Source organism: Myxine glutinosa, chromosome 1, assembly GCF_964187855.1.
Source record: "Myxine glutinosa chromosome 1, kmMyxGlut1.1, whole genome shotgun sequence".
Classification (NCBI taxonomy): Eukaryota; Metazoa; Chordata; class Myxini; order Myxiniformes; family Myxinidae; genus Myxine; species Myxine glutinosa.
In genome coordinates, this window is record NC_136261.1 from 402194878 (window position 1) to 402213795 (window position 18918).

Genomic DNA, 18918 nt, shown 5'->3' on the forward strand with positions numbered 1-18918 from the left:
GTTCGACCACGTTCACGTTGACTTGGTAGGACCTCTGCCCCCCTCGTGGGGTTTCACCCACGTCCTCACCATGGTGGACCGCACCACCTGTTGGCCGGAGGCCGTGCCTTTGGCAGCAACGACGGCGACGGACGTCGCGCAGGCGTTCATCGCCACTTGGGTTGCCCGTTTCGGCGCCTCCTCGGACATCTCGTCCGACCGCGGCCCCTAGTTCACCTCGGAGCTCTGGGGGGCGGTGGAGCGGGGGCTCACCGTCCAGCTGCATTGCACCACGGCCTACCACCCACAGGCCAACGGCCTGTGCGAGCGTTTCCATCACGCCATGAAGGCCGCGCTCCGGGCCAGCCTCCGCGACAGCGGCTGGGTCGACAGGCACCCCTGGGTCCTGCTTGGCCTCGGGACGGCGCCCAAGGACGCCCTGCGTGCATCCGCGGCGGAGCTGGTCTTCGGACAACCGCTGCGGGTACCGGGCGGGTTCCTCCCCGACTCCACAGCACAATGGTCCGCGGCGCAGCAGCGCTCCGCCCTGCAGGAGACCACCTGGAGGTTTGCCCCGGTGCCGACGGCGCACCACGGTTGCCCGCCAATGCACGTCGCCCCGGAGCTTCGCACGGCGGAGTACGTGTTCGTCTGCCACGACGCCCACCGGACACCGCTGCGGCCCCCGTACGACGGGCCCTTCCGCGTGCTGGAGACCGGGGCGAAGCATTTCACCCTGGACATCGCCGGTGCTCCGGACCGCGTCTCCGTGGACCGCCTCAAGCCGGCCCACCTCGACTTGGACCACCCCCCGCCAGCGGCTCTGCCCCCGCGTCGGGGCCGCCCCCCGGCGGGCGGACCCCCGGTTCCGCCCAACCCCGCCGTCACGCCACCCCCCTGTCCTGCACCCATCCCAGATGCCGCCGGAGGCATCCCCGATGGCATCCCGGCATCCCAGACGCCGCCAGCCGCCCGTGGGCGCTTCGGCCGGGTCATCCGGTTGCCCCGCAAGCTGACCCTTCAGGTGCATGGGAATTCTGGGGGGGCGCGTGTGGCAGACACGATGGCTCGCTGGCGCAGAGACATAATTCTGTGCACCAGCTGGTGGCAGCCACACCCCAGGTATGGCGTAGCCTGGAGATATATACGCAGGCTCACTGCCACGCGCACGTTAGTGCGGATGAGTGAGCAATGAATAAAGAGCTCGATAATAAGCAAAGCGTTGTGGCCTACCTTTGTTCAACGTGTGTGCTCCCGCACCACAATACAAACAAATGGAGCATAAAAACGTTTTTCTGAGGGTGCAATTTGGCGCCCCCATCCACTTCACGCCTGGTGCGGTCCCTTTTCCTCAGAAGATCGGACCCGATCACCGTTTCAGACGCTTGTGGAAAAGGACGCAGAACCGATATCAGTTCAAGCAAGACATGTTTCACATCCAGCCCGGAAGTGATGCCGGAAGTGACGCATAACGAGCCATGCAGAAGACTTCCCAAAGCGTGCCGCTAACACCTGCAGAGAGACAGAGAAGACGGAGACAAAAACTGAAAATGCAAGGACAGCATGAGCGATGCAAGGTAAATGTGGAGTACAGTAAAACTGTAGCGGTTCCCGCTGAATGTACACAATCGCCTTGCACCTGCCAGGATGCGGCCAGGGCGCGATCGCCATGCCGGGCTCGTCCGGACGGGCCCAGATGCACATCTCCTGGGCATGCCCGGACTCGCTGTTCCCGGGCATGCCCGAACCTCCCGGGCACGCCCAGTCTCGCCTTTCCAGGGCTCGCCCAGAGCGCCCGGGCACGCCCAGCCTCCACTTGCCAGGCCGCCCGGGCATGTCCAGACTCGCCTATCCAGGGCTCGCCCAGAGCGTCCGGGCATGCCCGCTCTCGCCTTTCCAGGGCTCGCCCAGAGCGCTCGGGCACGCCCAGCCTCGACTTGCCAGGCCGCGTCCAGGACACCCGGGCATGTCCAGACTCGCCTTTCCAGGACTCGCCCTTGACACCCGGGCATGCCCGGTTTCGGTTTTCCCGGGCAAACGCCCCGGCATAAATGGGTATATATATTGCTGCCCGATAAACGGGCTTGTCAGAATACCTGAGCTGTTTTGTTTCAATAAAGCAACTCGGACGAATTCCGTCTTTGGTCGCGTCAATTCTTTCGACTCGCGTTGGAGCGCAGCTCCTTCACTGGTGACCTACCGACATGGACACGGCAGTGACTCTTAAACTGCCTACCTTATGGGAGGCTCACACGGCTGTTTGGTTTGCCCAGGCGGACTCCCAGTTCGCCCTGCGAGGCATCACCGCGGACAACACCCGCTTCCACCACGTCGTGGCAGCGCTCGGTTCCGCCACCGCGGCCCGCGCCCTGAGCCTCCTCGAGCACCCGCCAGCTGCTGACAAGTATGACACGCTGAAGACGCTCCTCCTCGACGCTTTCGCCCTCTCACCGGCGGCACGCGCATGGCGCCTGCTCGACCTGCCCGAGCTCGGCGACACGCGCCCGTCCGAGCGCATGGACTATATGCTCTCGTTGCTCGGTGAGCACTCTCCGGATTTTCTGTTCCACGAGCTGTTCCTTCGCCAGCTGCCTCACCCGGTACACCTCGCCCTGGCTGGTACGTCGATCACCGATCCCCGCGCCCTCGCCAGGGAAGCCGATAAGATCTCCTCGGCGGGCCAACACATCGGCACAGCTACCTGGAGCCTGCCGCCGTCCGAGGCGATGCCCACGACACCCGAGTGCCCTGCGCGGTTGGAGGCCAAACTGCCGGTGCAACTGGCGGCCGCCACGCCGCGCCGACCGCTTCCGACACGACGGCCGGGGCCTCCACCTGACCATGGTGAGGCATGGTGTTATTACCACGCCAGGTTCGGACACAAGGCTCGGACGTGCCGACCCCCGTGCACTTTCGGCAAGTCGGGAAACAGCCGGGCCGGCGTTCATTCCCAGCCATGAGCGCCGGCCACTCGGGCAACTTGCTTTTTATTCGGGACAAAGCGTCCGGGTGGCGTTTCCTTTGTGACACCGGCGCCCAACTGAGCGTCATACCCGCCTCCGAGCAGGACAGGCGGGACGCCATTTGCGGCCCCTCTTTGGTCGCTGCTAATGGCTCGGCCATACGCACTTTCGACCCGCGCAACGTCACCCTCTGCTTCGGCAGCCAGCGCTTTCAGTGGACCTTTGTGACCGCCTGTGTCCCCATGGCTTTGCTGGGCGCCGACTTCTTCTGCGCGCACGGGCTGCTGGTCGACGTCAAACGACGTCGCCTTGTCAACGCCGAGACCTTCAGCTGCCTGGCGTGCACGATGAGCAGCACCGCGCCGGCCGAACTGGCGTGCGCCCTCCCGACGGCGAACGAGTTCGCTCGCCTGCTCGCGGAATTCCCGGCCCTCACGCGGCCGACGTTTTCGGCCGTCGCAGTGCGGCATGGGATCGAGCACCACATACCCACTACGGGCCCGCCGGTCTATGCCAGGGCCCGCCGCCTCGACCCGGCCAAGCTCGCCATGGCAAAGGCCGAGTTTGACGCGTTGGAGCATCTCGGCATTGTGCGGCGCTCCAATAGCACGTGGGCCTCACCACTGCACATCGTGCCAAAGCCGGGGGGCGGATGGCGCCCGTGTGGTGACTACCGCCGCCTCAACGACGCTACCACCCCCGACAGGTACCCGATCCCGCACATCCAGGACTTTTCCGCCCGTTTGGCGGGACGGGTCATATTTTCCAAAATTGACCTGATACGGGGATACCACCAGGTACCTGTCCGGGCGGCCGACGTCCCGAAGACGGCCGTCATCACGCCGTTTGGCCTGTTCGAATTTTTGAGGATGCCGTTTAGCCTCAAAAACGCAGCCCAGGCGTTCCAGCGCTTAATGGACAGCGTGCTGCGCGACCTACCATTTCTTTTCGTCTATCTGGATGACATCCTCGTCGCCAGCACGTCCCGTGCCGAGCACCTCCTCCACCACCGAACACTGTTCGGTCGCCTCAGCGAGCATGGCTTAATTGTCAACCCGGCCAAATGCCACTTCGGCACGATGACCGTTGGACTTTTTGGGCCACCGCATCACCAAGACCGGGGCCGTGCCGCTGCCGACCAAGGTCGAGGCCATCACCACGTTCCCGCGTCCCCGTTCCATCAAGGCCCTACAAGAGTTCCTCGGCATGGTGAATTTTTATCACCGATTCGTGCCCCGCGCTGCTCAGCTCATGCGGCCCCTTTACGAGGCCCTCCGGGGCAAGCCGGCCAAGCATGACATCGTTTGGTCCGTGGCCATGGACGCGGGCTTCGCGAGCGCAAAACGGGCCCTCGCCGACGCAACGCTGCTGGCTCACCCAGTGATCAACGCGCCCATCGCCCTCACTACGGACGCCTCCAACTACGTGGTGGGCGCCGTCCATGAACAATGGGTGGACGGGGTTTGGCAGTCACTCGCTTTTTTCAGCCGGCAACTCCGGCCGAACGAGTTAAAATACAGCACGTTCGACCGCGAGCTGCTATTCCTGGCCGTTCGCCATTTCCGACACCTCCTGGAGGGCCGCCCGTTCACGGCTTTCATCGACCACATGCCGTTGGTCTACGCAATGGGCAAAGTCATGGAGCCGTGGTCGGCCCGCCGGCAGCGCCACCTCTCCGCCGTGTCGGAATTCACAGACATCCGGCACGTCGCCGGCAAAGACAACGCCGTGGCCGACTGTCTTTCTCGGGCCAGGGCGAATGCGGTCCACCTCGGCGTGGACTTCGCGCTCATGGCGGCCGACCAGACCACCGACACCTCGGTGCAGGCCCTCCGGGCGGCGGACACGGCCCTCTGCCTGGCCGACATCCCCTTCGCGGGCACCGTCCTGCTCTGCGACGTCTCCCAGGACAAGCCTCGCCCCATCGTGCCCGTTTCCTGGCAGCGTCGCATCTTCGCCTCCATCCACGGCCTTTCTCACCCGGGCCGGAAAGCTTCTCAGAAGCTGGTGTCGGCGCGTTTCGTCTGGCACGGCCTTCGACGGAACGTCCGCGACTGGGCCAACGCCTGCACGGCCTGCCAGCGGGCCAAGGTCCACCGCCACACCCAGGCCCCGCTAGCCCCTTTCACCGTGCCTGCACGGCGTTTCTACCACGTCCACGTGGACCTGGTGGGTCCCCTGCCCCCATCGCGGGGGTTCACCCACCTGCTCACCATGGTGGACAGGACCACCAGGTGGCCGGAGGCCGTGCCCCTCACCTCCACCACCACCGCCGACGTGGCGCAGGCGTTCATCGCCACCTGGGTCATGCACTTCGGCGCACCAGCGGACATCTCGTCCGACCGCGGCCCACAGTTCACGTCCGAACTTTGGGGCGCGGTCGCCCGCTCGTTGGGGGTCACGCTGCACTGCACCACGGCCTACCACCCCCAAGCCAACGGGTTGTGCGAGCGGTTTCACCGCTCCATGAAGGCCGCACTCATGGCCGGCCTTCAGGACGACGGTTGGACCGACCGGCTGCCGTGGGTCCTTTTGGGCCTCTGCACGGCCCCCAAGGAGGACCTCCGGGCGTCCGCCGCCGAGCTCGTCTACGGCCAGCCGCTCCGCGTCCCGGGCGAGTTAATGCCCGACGCTACCAGTCCCTTGTCCGCCGCACACCAGCGCTCGGATCTCCAGGAGGCCGCCCGACGATTTGCCCCTGTGCCAACGTCCCGCCACGGTGGCCCCCAGTCCGACGTCCCCCCGGCGCTTCGCACAGCGGAGTACGTCTTTGTACGTCATGACGTGCACCGGGGGCCACTCCGGCCGCCGTACGACGGGCCCTTCCGGGTCCTGCGACGGGGCAACAAGTCCTTCGTCGTCGACGTCGGCGGCCGGTCGGACCGGATCTCTGTGGACCGCCTCAAACCGGCGCACGTGGACGTCGACCGACCACCACGGTTGGCCCTTCCTCCGCGGCGAGGCCGCCCCCCATCCACAGTTCCCCCCGCGCGACCACCCACCACCAGATCGGACCCCCCCTCCATGACCCTCCAGGGGTCGCTCCGACCGGGTCATCCGGACCCCCCTTAAATTGACCCTGCTGGTGCAGGTCGATTCTGGAGGGGTGTGTGTAGCGGTTCTCGCTGAATGTACACAATCGCCTTGCACCTGCCAGGACGCGGCCAGGGCGCGATCGCCATGCCGGGCTCGTCCGGACGGGCCCAGACGCACCTCTCCTGGGCATGCCCAGACTCGCTGTTCCCGGGCACGCCCGAACCTCCTGGGCACGCCCGGTCTCGTCTTTCCCGGGCATGCCCGCTCTCGCCTTTTTTTGTATACAGAATCGAGGCTCGTGAAAGAGCTAACATTTATCACACAAACAAATCAAACAGACAAACACAATATAGAAAAAGAGGGAGCAGTAGACAAGATGGGGAGAGAAGGGGAAGCACACAAACACAACATTTGAGAGCAGGGACATTGGGAGATGTGTGGGAGGGAGAGGGCTTGGGGGGAAGAGGGGGGTGGGAAGGGGGGGGGGAGGTGGGAAAATATTGTCGCCGGGGTTGTGAAGACGCAGAGCTGCCGGCTGCTGTTCGCACCGAACCCCGGAGCGTGAACTTCAACGCTTACCGCTGCTTGGATCCTTCCCCCCCCCCCCTGACGCATCCTTACCATCGGCCTGGACCATTCGCTCCCTGAGCCATTCCTGCCTGCAATTCCCTATTTGTGTACGTGTTTGTTTTGTGCGTCTTGTCCCTGGGTATAAGTTAAGCTTGTTTAAGGAATTGCTCTGTGTCCTTCTGATCCTTCCATTTTCCTGTATATTACTTTTATTTCTTCTCTTCTTGATTTTGGTTTGTGTAAATAATTAATAAATCCCTGTTCTTCCTACCTTGCCTTCTTTCCTTTACATCCGTTTCATTTTAGTGATTTCCCCATTGAATACCTGTGGCACGATTTGGCCAATGTTCAGAATCGGGTCTAGTTCTTGTTAATGGTTCGAGCCGCGGCTGCTAATCCGCTCGGCAAATAACATCTTGTCCGCAGTCTCGAACGAGGTTGCTCACCTGCCTCTCTGGAGGGAGCTGGGAAATTCAGGACTCACGTCGGTCAGTTGCAGACAAGGGGACTAATCCCCCCTTGGTAAGGGGAAAAAGGGCCGACGGTGAGATCCGCAACAATACATACAACATTCTTCACAAACTTTCCCCTCTTCCACCTAAAACAAAATATTGTAAGGTCTGTAAAACAACCATCCTCAAGAAGGGGTTTAAAGCCCATCTTAAAACAAACAAACACTTGTCAAAATTGTTTACTATTAAGAATACTGATGGTGCTTTCAAAAATCATATCAGAATACACACATTTGACTTTCATCCTCCTGGCCCCAACTCAATTGTTGAGGCTGTGGATATCATCAAACCCTCTGTGAAAGATTTTATTGAAAAGACTCTTATTGAGTTGAAATCAATCAAGTTCTATATGGGTATTAAAATGAAAATCTCAAAAGAAGATCCATTCACTGGTGATGTTTTCACTGATACAGCTTACGTGAGAACAGGCACACACTTTATAACAACATACAATCAGGTTAATCCCGTTTATGATGAACTTATCCAGCAAGAACAAGAACTTGAGCATACTATTACTGGAAGTGGCTTCAATATAGATGGGATACTATTTATTGACATTCATATTCTTAAATCAAATCCTCTAAACGCTTCTTCTCACATTGATTTACCTAGTGTTATCAAAAATAGAAAAGCAGTTATCAATATCCAAAATAAAGACAATAAATGTTTTCTCTGGTCTATTCTAGCACATCTACATCCACAAGATAGTCATGTTAAAAGAGTATCTCATTATAAAAAATATGAGAATACGTTGAATACAAAAGATCTAAATTTTCCAATGACATTAAATGATATTCCTAAATTTGAAAAGATGAATCATTTATCAGTTAATGTTTATGGTTTGATGGAAACAAACAACATTCAGATTTTAAAGCTTTCTGAAAATTATAATCAAACTCATATTAATCTTCTATATTTTAATTCAGAGGAAAATTCACATTATACATACATCAAAGATATTACAAAATTAATAAAACCACAAGTATGTAAAAGAACAAATAAAATATATATTTGTATGCGTTGTCGTAACTTCTTCCATACACAAAAAAGATTAGATAAACATTCAAATTATTGTGGTGATCATAAATCAACGGTAATCAATATGCCTAAAGAAGGCTCAAATATCTCATTCAAAGATGAAAAGAAAACAATAAAACATCCATTTGTTATATATGCTGATTTTGAAAGTATTCTAGAAAAAATTGATACTGCTTCTTCAGATCCAAAAGAATCATACACAAATAAATATCAAAAACATACTCCTTGTGGTTTTTGTTATTATATCAAATCGTCCGTTGGTGATGAATATAACAAATTAGAGGTGTATCGAGGCTGAAATACCCCAGAGGAGTTTGTGAAACGACTAGAAAAAGACTGTGTTCGATTAACCAAGATAATGAGAGAAACCAATAAACCAATGTCCTTGACGAGTGAAGAGAAAAGGGAATTTAGAAAAAACAATGCCTGTCATATTTGTGAGGAGAAAATTGGTGAAGGTCGAAAGGTTAGAGATCATTGTCATCTCACTGGTAAATATAGAGGTCCGGCTCATCAAAGTTGTAATATTAATTATAAACTCCCCTCTTTCATTCCTGTCTTTCTTCATAACAATGCTAATTATGACACTCATCTATTTATCAAGGAACTCTCAAAGACTTCTGGAAGTATCTCAGCAATTCCAAACACAGATCAGAAATACATTTCATTCACAAAAACAATTTTCACAAATCCATTTACACAGATTAGATTTCTAGACACTTACAAATTCATGGGTTCTCCTCTTGCTGAACTGGTTTAAAAAATGGATAATTTTCCATGTCTTTCTGATTATTTTGAAGATGTTAGTCTACTTACACAAAAAGGAATTTATCCGTATGATTATATGGATTCATTTGCTAGATTTGATGAAACAAAACTTCCAACTAAAAAGTCTTTCTTTAACAAACTGAATAACAAACACGTATCAGATGATGACTACAAACATGCTAAAAATGTATGGAAACAACACAACATAAAGAACATGGGTGAATATCACGATTTGTACCTAATGACTGATGTTCTTCTTCTTGCTGATGTATTTGAAGCATTTAGAAAAATTTCTCATGCTGAATATGGACTTGACCCAGCACACTACTACACCGCTCCAGGACTAGCTTGGAGGGCCATGCTAAAGATGACAAAACAAGGGTTGGATTTGATAACTGACGTTGACATGTTGTTGATGATTGAAAAGGCAAAGAGAGGAGGAATATCACAAGTATGTTCTAGCCAATATGCTAAAGCTAATAACAAGTACACTCCAAATTATGATTAATCTGTAGAGAGCTCCTACTTGATGTATTATGACGCGAATAACTTGTATGGTTGGGCAATGTCTCAGGCTCTTCCATATGGTGGATTACAATGGGTAAAAGAAAAGAATTTCAACAAAGTCTTTGAGAATCTATGTATATCTACACAAGCTGAATTAGATGAAGAAAAAGTTGGTTAATATTTTGAAGTTGATTTGAAATATCCAGAGGAAGTTCATAAATTACATAAAGACCTTCCATACGCATGTGAGAAGGGAACACCTGAGCAAGAGTGGTTGAGTGATTATCAAAAGTCATTTAACTCTAAATCAACAGAGAAACTTACTACACTTTATGATAAGAAAAATTATGTTCTTCACCAGAGGAACTTGAGACAGTATCTTTCCGTTGGTCTTCGTGTTGAGAAGATACATAAAATTCTAAAGTTCAATCAGAGCCATTGGCTAAAAAAGTACATTGATTTCAACACACAAAGGAGGACGGAAACAAAGAATGATTTTTACAAGCTTATGAATAATGCCGTCTTTGGTAAAACGATGGAGAATGTGAGAAAACGTCAAAACATTCGTTTGACCACAAGTTGGAAACAAGCATCAAAACTGATTAACCGTCCTAGCTTCACAAAGGCTGAGATTTTTACAGAAAACTTTTGCGCTATACATTTGATGAAAGAGAGTGTTGTAATGGATAAACCAATCTACATTGGAACATCAATACTTGACTTGTCAAAATCGTTTATGTATGATTATTTCTATTTAAATCTCAAAAAGAAGTATGATGATGATGTAAAGCTTTTGTACATGGACACCGATAGCTTCATCTTGAAAATAAAAACTGATGACGTTTATTCTGATATGAAAAGCGACCTTGATGTATATGATACTAGTAATTATGCGCAAGGAAGTGAATTGTTTTCCTCAGAGAATGAAAAGGTGATTGGAAAGTTCAAAGATGAAATGGGTGGATGTGTAATGACTGAGTTTGTAGGACTTCGTTCGAAGGCATATGCTTACAAGTATATTTTAAAAGGTGAGGAAAAGGAGGATAAGAAACTAAAGGGGGTTAAGAAGGGTGTTATTAAAGAAACAATAAACTTTGAATAAACTAATAAACTAATAAAATAAACTAACAATAAAATAAACTAATAAGAAGTTATAATCATCAATTATATTCAGAAGAGGTGAATAAGAAAGCATTGGGGGCTTTTAATGATGAGGTTTATTTTAGAAAATGGAATTGATAGTCTCCCTTATGGTTATATAAGTATATAAGTGATAAGATATATAAGTGATAAGATATAAGTGATAAGATATATATATATTGTTACGGGTCGCGGACAAGATGTTACTTTGGGCCGAGCGGATGGTCAACCGCGACCGTTACAGGATCCCCGATTGGCCCGACTCCCCCAACGTTGACCAGATCGCACCACAGATATTCAATTTGGAAACCTCTAAAGCGACCGAAAGAGAAGGAAGAGAGAAGAAGACAGAGTACGGAGGAATAACAGGATTTATTATACACACAAGCAAAAAGAAGGAGCTATCAAAGTTATTTACAAGCAATGGATGGAAGAAGCAGTCACACAGTGAATCGTTAGCTTATACTATTCAATTTACTTAACCCCAGGACAACGATTAGGACAGACGACGTTCACACTTACACGGGGGAAATTGCAGGCAGGAATGGCGGAGGTGGGTTGCTGGAGAGGGAGGCAGGGTCAGGTCCCTGCAACCAGCAGGGCTGGAGGTAGCAGCTCCCAATTCTTCGCGTTTTTGGCGGGAAAACCCTCGGTCGCGTCGACGCTGCTGATGCTGTGGACGTCACGCGCTGGCTCGGTCACACCTGCTCCTCTCCTTCTGGTGGAGCCGTCTCCCTCCTCTCAGCGCATCTCTCCAAAGCTTGTTTCATCTCCAAGTACCTCTCCTTTTTGGTTTGGAGCGTCTCTCATCTCTCATCTCACAGCTCATCTCACAGCTCATCTCTCCTCTCATCTCTTCTCTCATCTCTTCTCTCATCTGCCGAAGCAGTCCCTTCCAGTAGCTTTTATTACTCGGGTCGGAATCAAGCCGCCGGCTGCGAGGGCACGCCTACCGGGTCGCTCACCGCGGTGCTGGTTGGCTGTTAGGGCGGTCCGATTCCCCCTTTGATCATGACGACGTGCCATGCCCGTGAGTTGGCGGCTCCTACCCCCCTCTTCTCCGAGATTAGCACATGGGCAATGGCGGCTTGCGGGATTGAACACCACTCGCACCACTTTTGAAAGGAACTTTGGAGAGCGGAGATGATTGGGGAAATTGAAAGGGGCCTACGCTTATTTCGTTTGATACAATGCAGAGTCAATCTAGTGGGAAACACATATTTAGCCTACATAGAATAAGGAAATAAACTATTTAAAAAGATATATCGTGGCCTGTCTGTAGGTTCATGGAATTAACTAGGGGGACGTCTTTCGATCTTATTTACTCTACGAGGGTCAGTTAAAACACAACAAAACCATACTTTTCACATTCGTTACACTGCACCCTCCTTTCTTCAGGTCCGTCCTCAGGCCTACAAAACTTTAACTTAGTGACACGTAGGTGTAATTCCCTCTACAATTAACCTGACCCTGAGTGTGACAATCTTAAAACACAAATAAATATGTCCCCCTGCTGCATTGCACCCTGTCTAACAGATTTGCGCCCACAGGATAACCGAATTACGGAATTGTTCTCAAACTATACATTTACGGTGGGGAGCATTATTTACAGTGATGTTATTTCTTATTTACAACGCAACTCAGGACCTGTGTTTTTTTTTCTTTTTAGGGAACAAGAAAAAGAAATTCCTGTTGGGAGGGAGGAGACAGCACGCATTGCATCGATGCACCAGTACCAATACCACCAAAGCACCCAAAAGCACCACAAAGCACCAAAAAGCACCAAAAGCACCACTTGGTGCACAGTCACCACTGTTCATAATAAACACAACAAAACAACTGGTGGTGGTCTTCTCTTTTTCTGCTGGGCCGATGTTCTTCCCGATGTCTTCTGGCTTCATGCGGCCTACTTGGAAATAATAAAAAGCACAACTTGTGTTCATTTTTTATTTAGGGCCTCAGGGGCCAACTAAGGGTGGTCCACCTGTTTGGCATAGGTGCCACCTTACCGAGGTCCGCAAGCAAGATTCCCTGGCCACTATGGCCGGTCTCCAACAGAGGTGCCCTGCCCCAGAACCTGGGGTCCATCAAGTGGTACTTGGCCGCAGAACAGCGGTCCATGAAGTGGTACATCAACGCAATGCATGCTGGTTCTGAGAATCTCGTGCGCACAATGGCCACCTCACGCACGCTCCCCTCGGCGCCCAATGGCGCACAGGTCCTCAAGTGGGAGACAAAAGGGGGGAAGACAAATGAGCGAGGGGTAAGGTCACAAGGGTACACGTCAATAAAGGCAATGCAGGGTGAAGTGCGTACGGAGAGCGAAGTGAGAAAAACTCGTCCCTACCGTACGTCACACCCCCTGTCACCTACACTACCCTTGCCCTTACCCCATATTTACAACAATTTACACCTTTACAAATTCGTCACGACGTCTCGTCTTCCCCATCTTTCCCTTCTACACCAAATTCGAATCCAATCCCTCTACTTCAAAATTTGCCATCACGCAATTCATCATCAATCCTCATAAGGAGGAAGAGATGGAACATCAAGCACAATGTCACAGTGTCACACCCACGTCATGATGCGTCTCACAATTCAAAACATTTGCACATAAAAATAATTAAACATGGCATGGTGTGGAGGTACGTCATCTTTACTTAAGGTGAGTGCATGTAGATGGTGCGAGGAGACTTCAATCCTAACTATCCTCTAAATGACTTTAACACCCTTTACACTACCCAGGGTCTTTCCCTGCCAATCCATTGGCCAACTTACACTATGGGTTCTAAAAACCAATTCCCATTGACCAAACTGTGGTGCTTCTCAATTTGGGGTCTCACTCCCCCGATTCATCTCCCGGTGCCCTTGCACAATTTCTGGGCTGTGACGTGTAGCTCTCCCAGCAGGTCTACCCACCTGCACACCTCCACCACTGCAGTTGCCTCCCGAGCTTACCTGCTCCTCAACCTAACCTATCTAACTGGGGAAGGCCCCTCCTGGCTCTGTCACCCCATGGTGCCCTCTGGCACTGGGCTACCTGGGTCCGTCCTCCGGATCCTCGGGCCCCATCCACAACTACCGGCTCCCAGAGCCCACCTGCGGCCTCACCTGGCCGACATCCTCACAGTGGTGGAGTGCCCAAACCAACTACACACACTAACAGGCTACACGCCCAGCCATTTCCACAACACTAATGCACCCATCCAAATACCATTCTCTCACCCGCACCACAGATGCCAATATCCAACCACAATTTACCTATACCCTCTACCTAACACTTACACTACCCGCCCCGGGTATTCGTGATGGGGGTCCACTCTTCCCCCATTCACACCTCCGCACCATCCACTCCACTCCACAGTTCCCATCCAACTCACTCCACGACCATCCATTCCAATACTCCATACCATTTATTCCATACACCTGTTCTCCATTCACCTGTCGTTGCACACCTGTGCAATCACACCTGGTGCCACCTGCACCCTCCTCCTCTTCCTGGACCATTTGGTCAGCACAATACACAATCACCTTCACTCACTCATACACTGCTCCACACACCTGTTCAGTTGCACACCTGTGCAATCACACCTGTTCAATCCTCAAACACACGGCATCATCTCATCTAACTACTCCCCTCTGAAACTTGCGCTTCCCAGTCGCCCCTTTAAACTATTGCGCTCCCACGTCATTATCATCCACTCTACTCCACCTGCGTCCCCACTACAGGTGTCATTGTCACTAACTAATCTTAACGTTACCTAATGTCATCTTCTAGGGCCCTACACACAATATCCTAACCCACCCGGGCTAGTTTTCACTGCCATCAACCCCATAAACTAGTGCTCCTTTGCCCCCCTTCTGTGAGGGATGGTGGATTGCCCATCCCACCACATCGGGGAGGTCCCACTATCAATTTTGCTCACCAAATTTCAGCCAATCAAAAATTTTGCCAATTACTGCCAATTCTATTCACTTTTCTAAATTTCGGATCAAAACACTATCACTATCACGATCACCATCATCACAGTCCGCTATATCCTAGCCTCGGTGCGTCATGACATCATTAAACTCGGCTTCGCAAAGCCGAGCAATGAATTCGGGTGGTTTGGTCGCCTGCAGGTTGAATCCGTCCGGCTTTCGGTTCAAGGGAGGTGGTTTGGTTGGGCCGAGGTTCCACGCACCATCTCGGCGTGGCACCTTGCGGTCCCGGGCCCGATGGCTCAATCTCCCTCGGTCGGAACCCCGTCCCCACGAGGGGCACCGTTCCGCTCCCTCCCACTCGCCCTTGAACCGGACCGGTCGCCTGGCCCGACAAGGCCCGGACTCGACCGTGCGGGGCGGGGCCAAGCCCGAATCGGCAACGACGCTTCGAAGAGAAGCGACGCAGCATCGATCCGCGCCGGGCCTCGCACCCAACAAAGCACACCGCGCCCCGAGTGCTCGCATCGGCTATCCGTCGCCCTAACCGCTAACCCAGTTACCGTCGATGCTTCACCTGCATGCTCACACGCATACGCTACCCCTTTCACCCTCACAAAACCCGGCGTTCCAACGCCGTCCGTACATTCCACCAACGCTCTCCCTGTTACACACCACACCTCTTGCGCACACCTCGGTCCACACCTCTCCTCCGTTACACTCACCATGGGCGTGCACTCTGGCATCCACCCACTAATGCGCTCAGATGGGCTCTCCCACACTCGCGCCATGACCAACTCAGGTGTGCTTCCTCGCACACCCTCAACCATTCCAAGCGTGCATTCTCGCACCCGCTCCACCACCAACTCACTCCTCGTGTCACTCTCACTCTCGCACGTACACCCCGACGTGCATTCTCGCTCGCACTCGGTTTCACTCCCACACTTTATAACACACCCACTCGCCGACGCACACTTTTTCCTCCCACGCATGCCATTTCCACTCACACGGGACCCTACACCAATGCCCGGATGCCTCCTCGATCCCAAGCGCGTGAAAATTCTTTTGTTGCCAAACATCCTCTTACAAAATCTCCCCGCACAATACACAACAGCACGTCTCACCTTCGGGGTTCTTCTTCCTCCCTGCACCAAAACCTGCAAACTTCCATTTGGATTAGCGAGTACATCATCATGATTTGAGCAGGGACCTTGTACATATTCCATTTCTCCCTGCAATTCCCGGGCTACCTCCGTCATCTCTTCAATTTTAATTCCCAGCCCTGCTTTTTCTTTATTCACCTCGACGACCGTTGGCTTTAATAAAATTCCCTCTACCTCATCGGTCGCCGGCTTTTCCAAACCCCGTGTCACGATTTCTACCCCCGTCATTGTACCCGTGCTTTTCTCCGCTTCGCTCAACCAGCGCTTCTCGACCCGCGTTACCTCCTCGTGCACCCCTGGGACCCTCTCGCCCACCATGCGATCCATGGTCTCCCTACGTCCTTGCATGCGGTCACCCATTCTGTTCGCAATTTTGCCGATTCGCTCCATTTTGCTTCCTAGCCTCTCAAATTTAGCTTCTAGCCATTCCCCCATTTCTCCCCCCATTTTGCCCCCCATTACCCCCATACTGTGTTTCAAACCTCCAATTTGGTCTCCCAATTGTCCCATAAGGGCCCCCATCATTCTGCTTTCCATTTCTTTACTATTCTTGTCCATAAGGGCCTTCATTTGTATCATAAAAGGGTTCAAATTCATTGGCATCTCGGGTTCGGCTACCGCGACCACGGGCGCGGCTAAATTTGGTGCCGCAACAACCATGTGCGCGAGGACGCCATCTTGTGCGCCCGAAACCTCGTGCGCGAGAGCGCCATTTTGTGCGTCTGATACTCCCTCAACCACATTGCCATTGCTCTCCTCCTCCCTTTCCTCCACATACATTTCCCCAAGGTCCTGGGTTACCCCTAACCCGTCTATCTCCCCCACCGACATCCGATCGCCTTGATTGTCCATGGCGCGATCTCAAAATTCGGGTTTTATAAAACAACAAAATTTCGGCAGCTCGTAATTTTGACCAAATTTTTTTCTACACGTTTTAAAAATTTGGTTCGGGCCTCGTATCCCACTCCTGACACCAATTGTTACGGGTCGCGGACAAGATGTTACTTTGGGCCGAGCGGATGGTCAACCGTGACCGTTACAGGATCCCCGATTGGCCCGACTCCCCCAACGTTGACCAGATCGCACCACAGATATTCAATTTGGAAACCTCTAAAGCGACCGAAAGAGAAGGAAGAGAGAAGAAGACAGAGTACGGAGGAATAACAGGATTTATTATACACACAAGCAAAAAGAAGGAGCTATCAAAGTTATTTACAAGCAATGGATGGAAGAAGCAGTCACACAGTGAATTGTTAGCTTATACTATTCAATTTACTTAACCCCAGGACAACGATTAGGACAGACGACGTTCACACTTACACGGGGGAAATTGCAGGCAGGAATGGCGGAGGTGGGTTGCTGGAGAGGGAGGCAGGGTCAGGTCCCTGCAACCGGCAGGGCCAGGTCCCTGCAACCGGCAGGGCTGGAGGTAGCAGCTCCCAATTCTTCGCGTTTTTGGCGGGAAAACCCTCGGTCGCGTCGACGCTGCTGATGCTGTGGACGTCACGCGCTGGCTCGGTCACACCTGCTCCTCTCCTTCTGGTGGAGCCGTCTCCCTCCTCTCAGCGCATCTCTCCAAAGCTTGTTTCATCTCCAAGTACATCTCCTTTTTGGTTTGGAGCGTCTCTCATCTCTCATCTCACAGCTCACAGCTCATCTCACAGCTCATCTCTCCTCTCAATCTTCTCTCATCTGCCGAAGCAGTCCCTTCCAGTCGCTTTTATTACTCGGGTCGGAATCAAACCGCCGGCTGCGAGGGCACGCCTACCGGGTCGCTCACCGCGGTGCTGGTTGGCTGTTAGGGCTGTCCGATTCCCCCTTTGATCATGTCGACGTGCCACGCCCATGAGTTGGCGGCTCCTACCCTCCTCTTCTCCGAGATTAGCACATGGGCAATGGCGGCTTGCGGGATTGAACACCACTAGCACCGCTTTTGAAAGGAACTTTGGAGAGCGGAGATGATTGGGGAAATTGCAAGGGGCCTACGCTTATTTCGTTTGATACAATGCAGAGTCAATCTAGTGGGAAACACATATTTAGCCTACATAGAATAAGGAAATAAACTATTAAAAAAGATATATCGTGGCCTGTCTGTAGGTTCATGGAATTAACTAGGGGGACGTCTTTCGATCTTATTTACTCTACGAGGGTCAGTTAAAACACACCAAAACCATAATTTTCACATTCGTTACAATATATATAAATGATAAGATATAAGTGAAAAGAGATATATAAGTGATAAGATATAAGTGATAAGATATATATATATAAGTGATGATATAAGTGATAAGATATATATAAGTCATAAGATAATGGGGTTAGGGATTTTAAGGGGCTACCACTGCCTTTTTTATGAATATATAAATGATAGAACCGAGTATCAACCAGACTAAAGAGTGGAGGTGTAATCAACCTTGGTATATAAATGGTAAACATAACGAATGTGAAAAATATCAAATAGGTATAATTGAAAAGGCAACTGGTGAAAGCGTTCACAAAACAAATAAGAGAATTAATTTAAATACCGGTGAGTTGGGTAAAAAAGATGGAAATATTTTTGAGTGGTCAGAAAACTTTTATGGTTGGCAGGAAAATATATACAGTGGAACCTTGACTTACGAGTTTAATTCGTTCCGTGACCGAGCTCGTAACTCAAATTGCTCGTATCTCAAATCAAATTTCCCCATTGAAATGCATTGAAATGCTATTAATCCGTTCCAGCCCGCCAAAAACCACACCAATTTTTTTTAAAATATACAGTATATATAAAAATATCTCGCGCTTTATATTTCACCTGTATGCAGCATACAAGTTGGCAGGATGGCCTGGACTGGAGGTACGCACACTTGACTCTAAAGTCTAAACTGTCCAGCCTGGGTTTGAATCCCGACCCAGCTATAACCTGTCATGTCGGTGTTTCACAGGCAGGGTGATTCATCAATGTGTGTACCGCTAAACTGGGCGCCCCGTTTGCATCCCATTAGTTGTTGGATGTTAAGGATCTCACCGTGTTTTCCACAAAGAGAAGGCGAGCTATCGCCGGCATTCTGAACAAGTTGTGGCCTGGCATGCTCTTCTCCTCTGCTGTTATATACGTCCTCCTCGACACCTCGCTCATGTTTTTCGACGATTGGGTGTTTTATATCCAAGCACATCATCCGCTTCTTCTTCTCAGCACTGCACTTGCCACTCACTTTCTTAGGCCCCATGGTTAAAACTAAGAAATTTTCCGAAATAACCAAAATGCGAAAAAAAAAATGCAGCGCTGTACGACAGAGATACGTACTGTACTTGCACGGCAAGATAACCACGTGACCAGAA

At 51.6% G+C, this 18918-nt stretch overlaps 2 protein-coding genes across 3 annotated transcripts in view; one reads left to right on the plus strand and one right to left on the minus strand.

Annotated features, from left to right (window-relative positions):
• LOC144888214 (E3 ubiquitin/ISG15 ligase TRIM25-like) overlaps positions 1-18918 on the plus strand; it is a 263155-nt gene that overhangs the window by 53560 nt on the left and 190677 nt on the right. The window lies entirely within an intron of this gene.
• LOC137414983 (uncharacterized) overlaps positions 7350-18918 on the minus strand; it is a 59416-nt gene continuing 47847 nt past the window's right edge. For both annotated transcript variants that reach the window (XR_013621898.1, XM_078770395.1), the window contains one exon: positions 7350-9227. Coding sequence is in view for 1 of the 2 variants with exons in the window: in XM_078770395.1 (XP_078626521.1) it covers positions 9210-9227 (18 nt within the window). In the remaining variant the exon portion in view is untranslated. The remainder of the gene's footprint in view (positions 9228-18918) is intronic.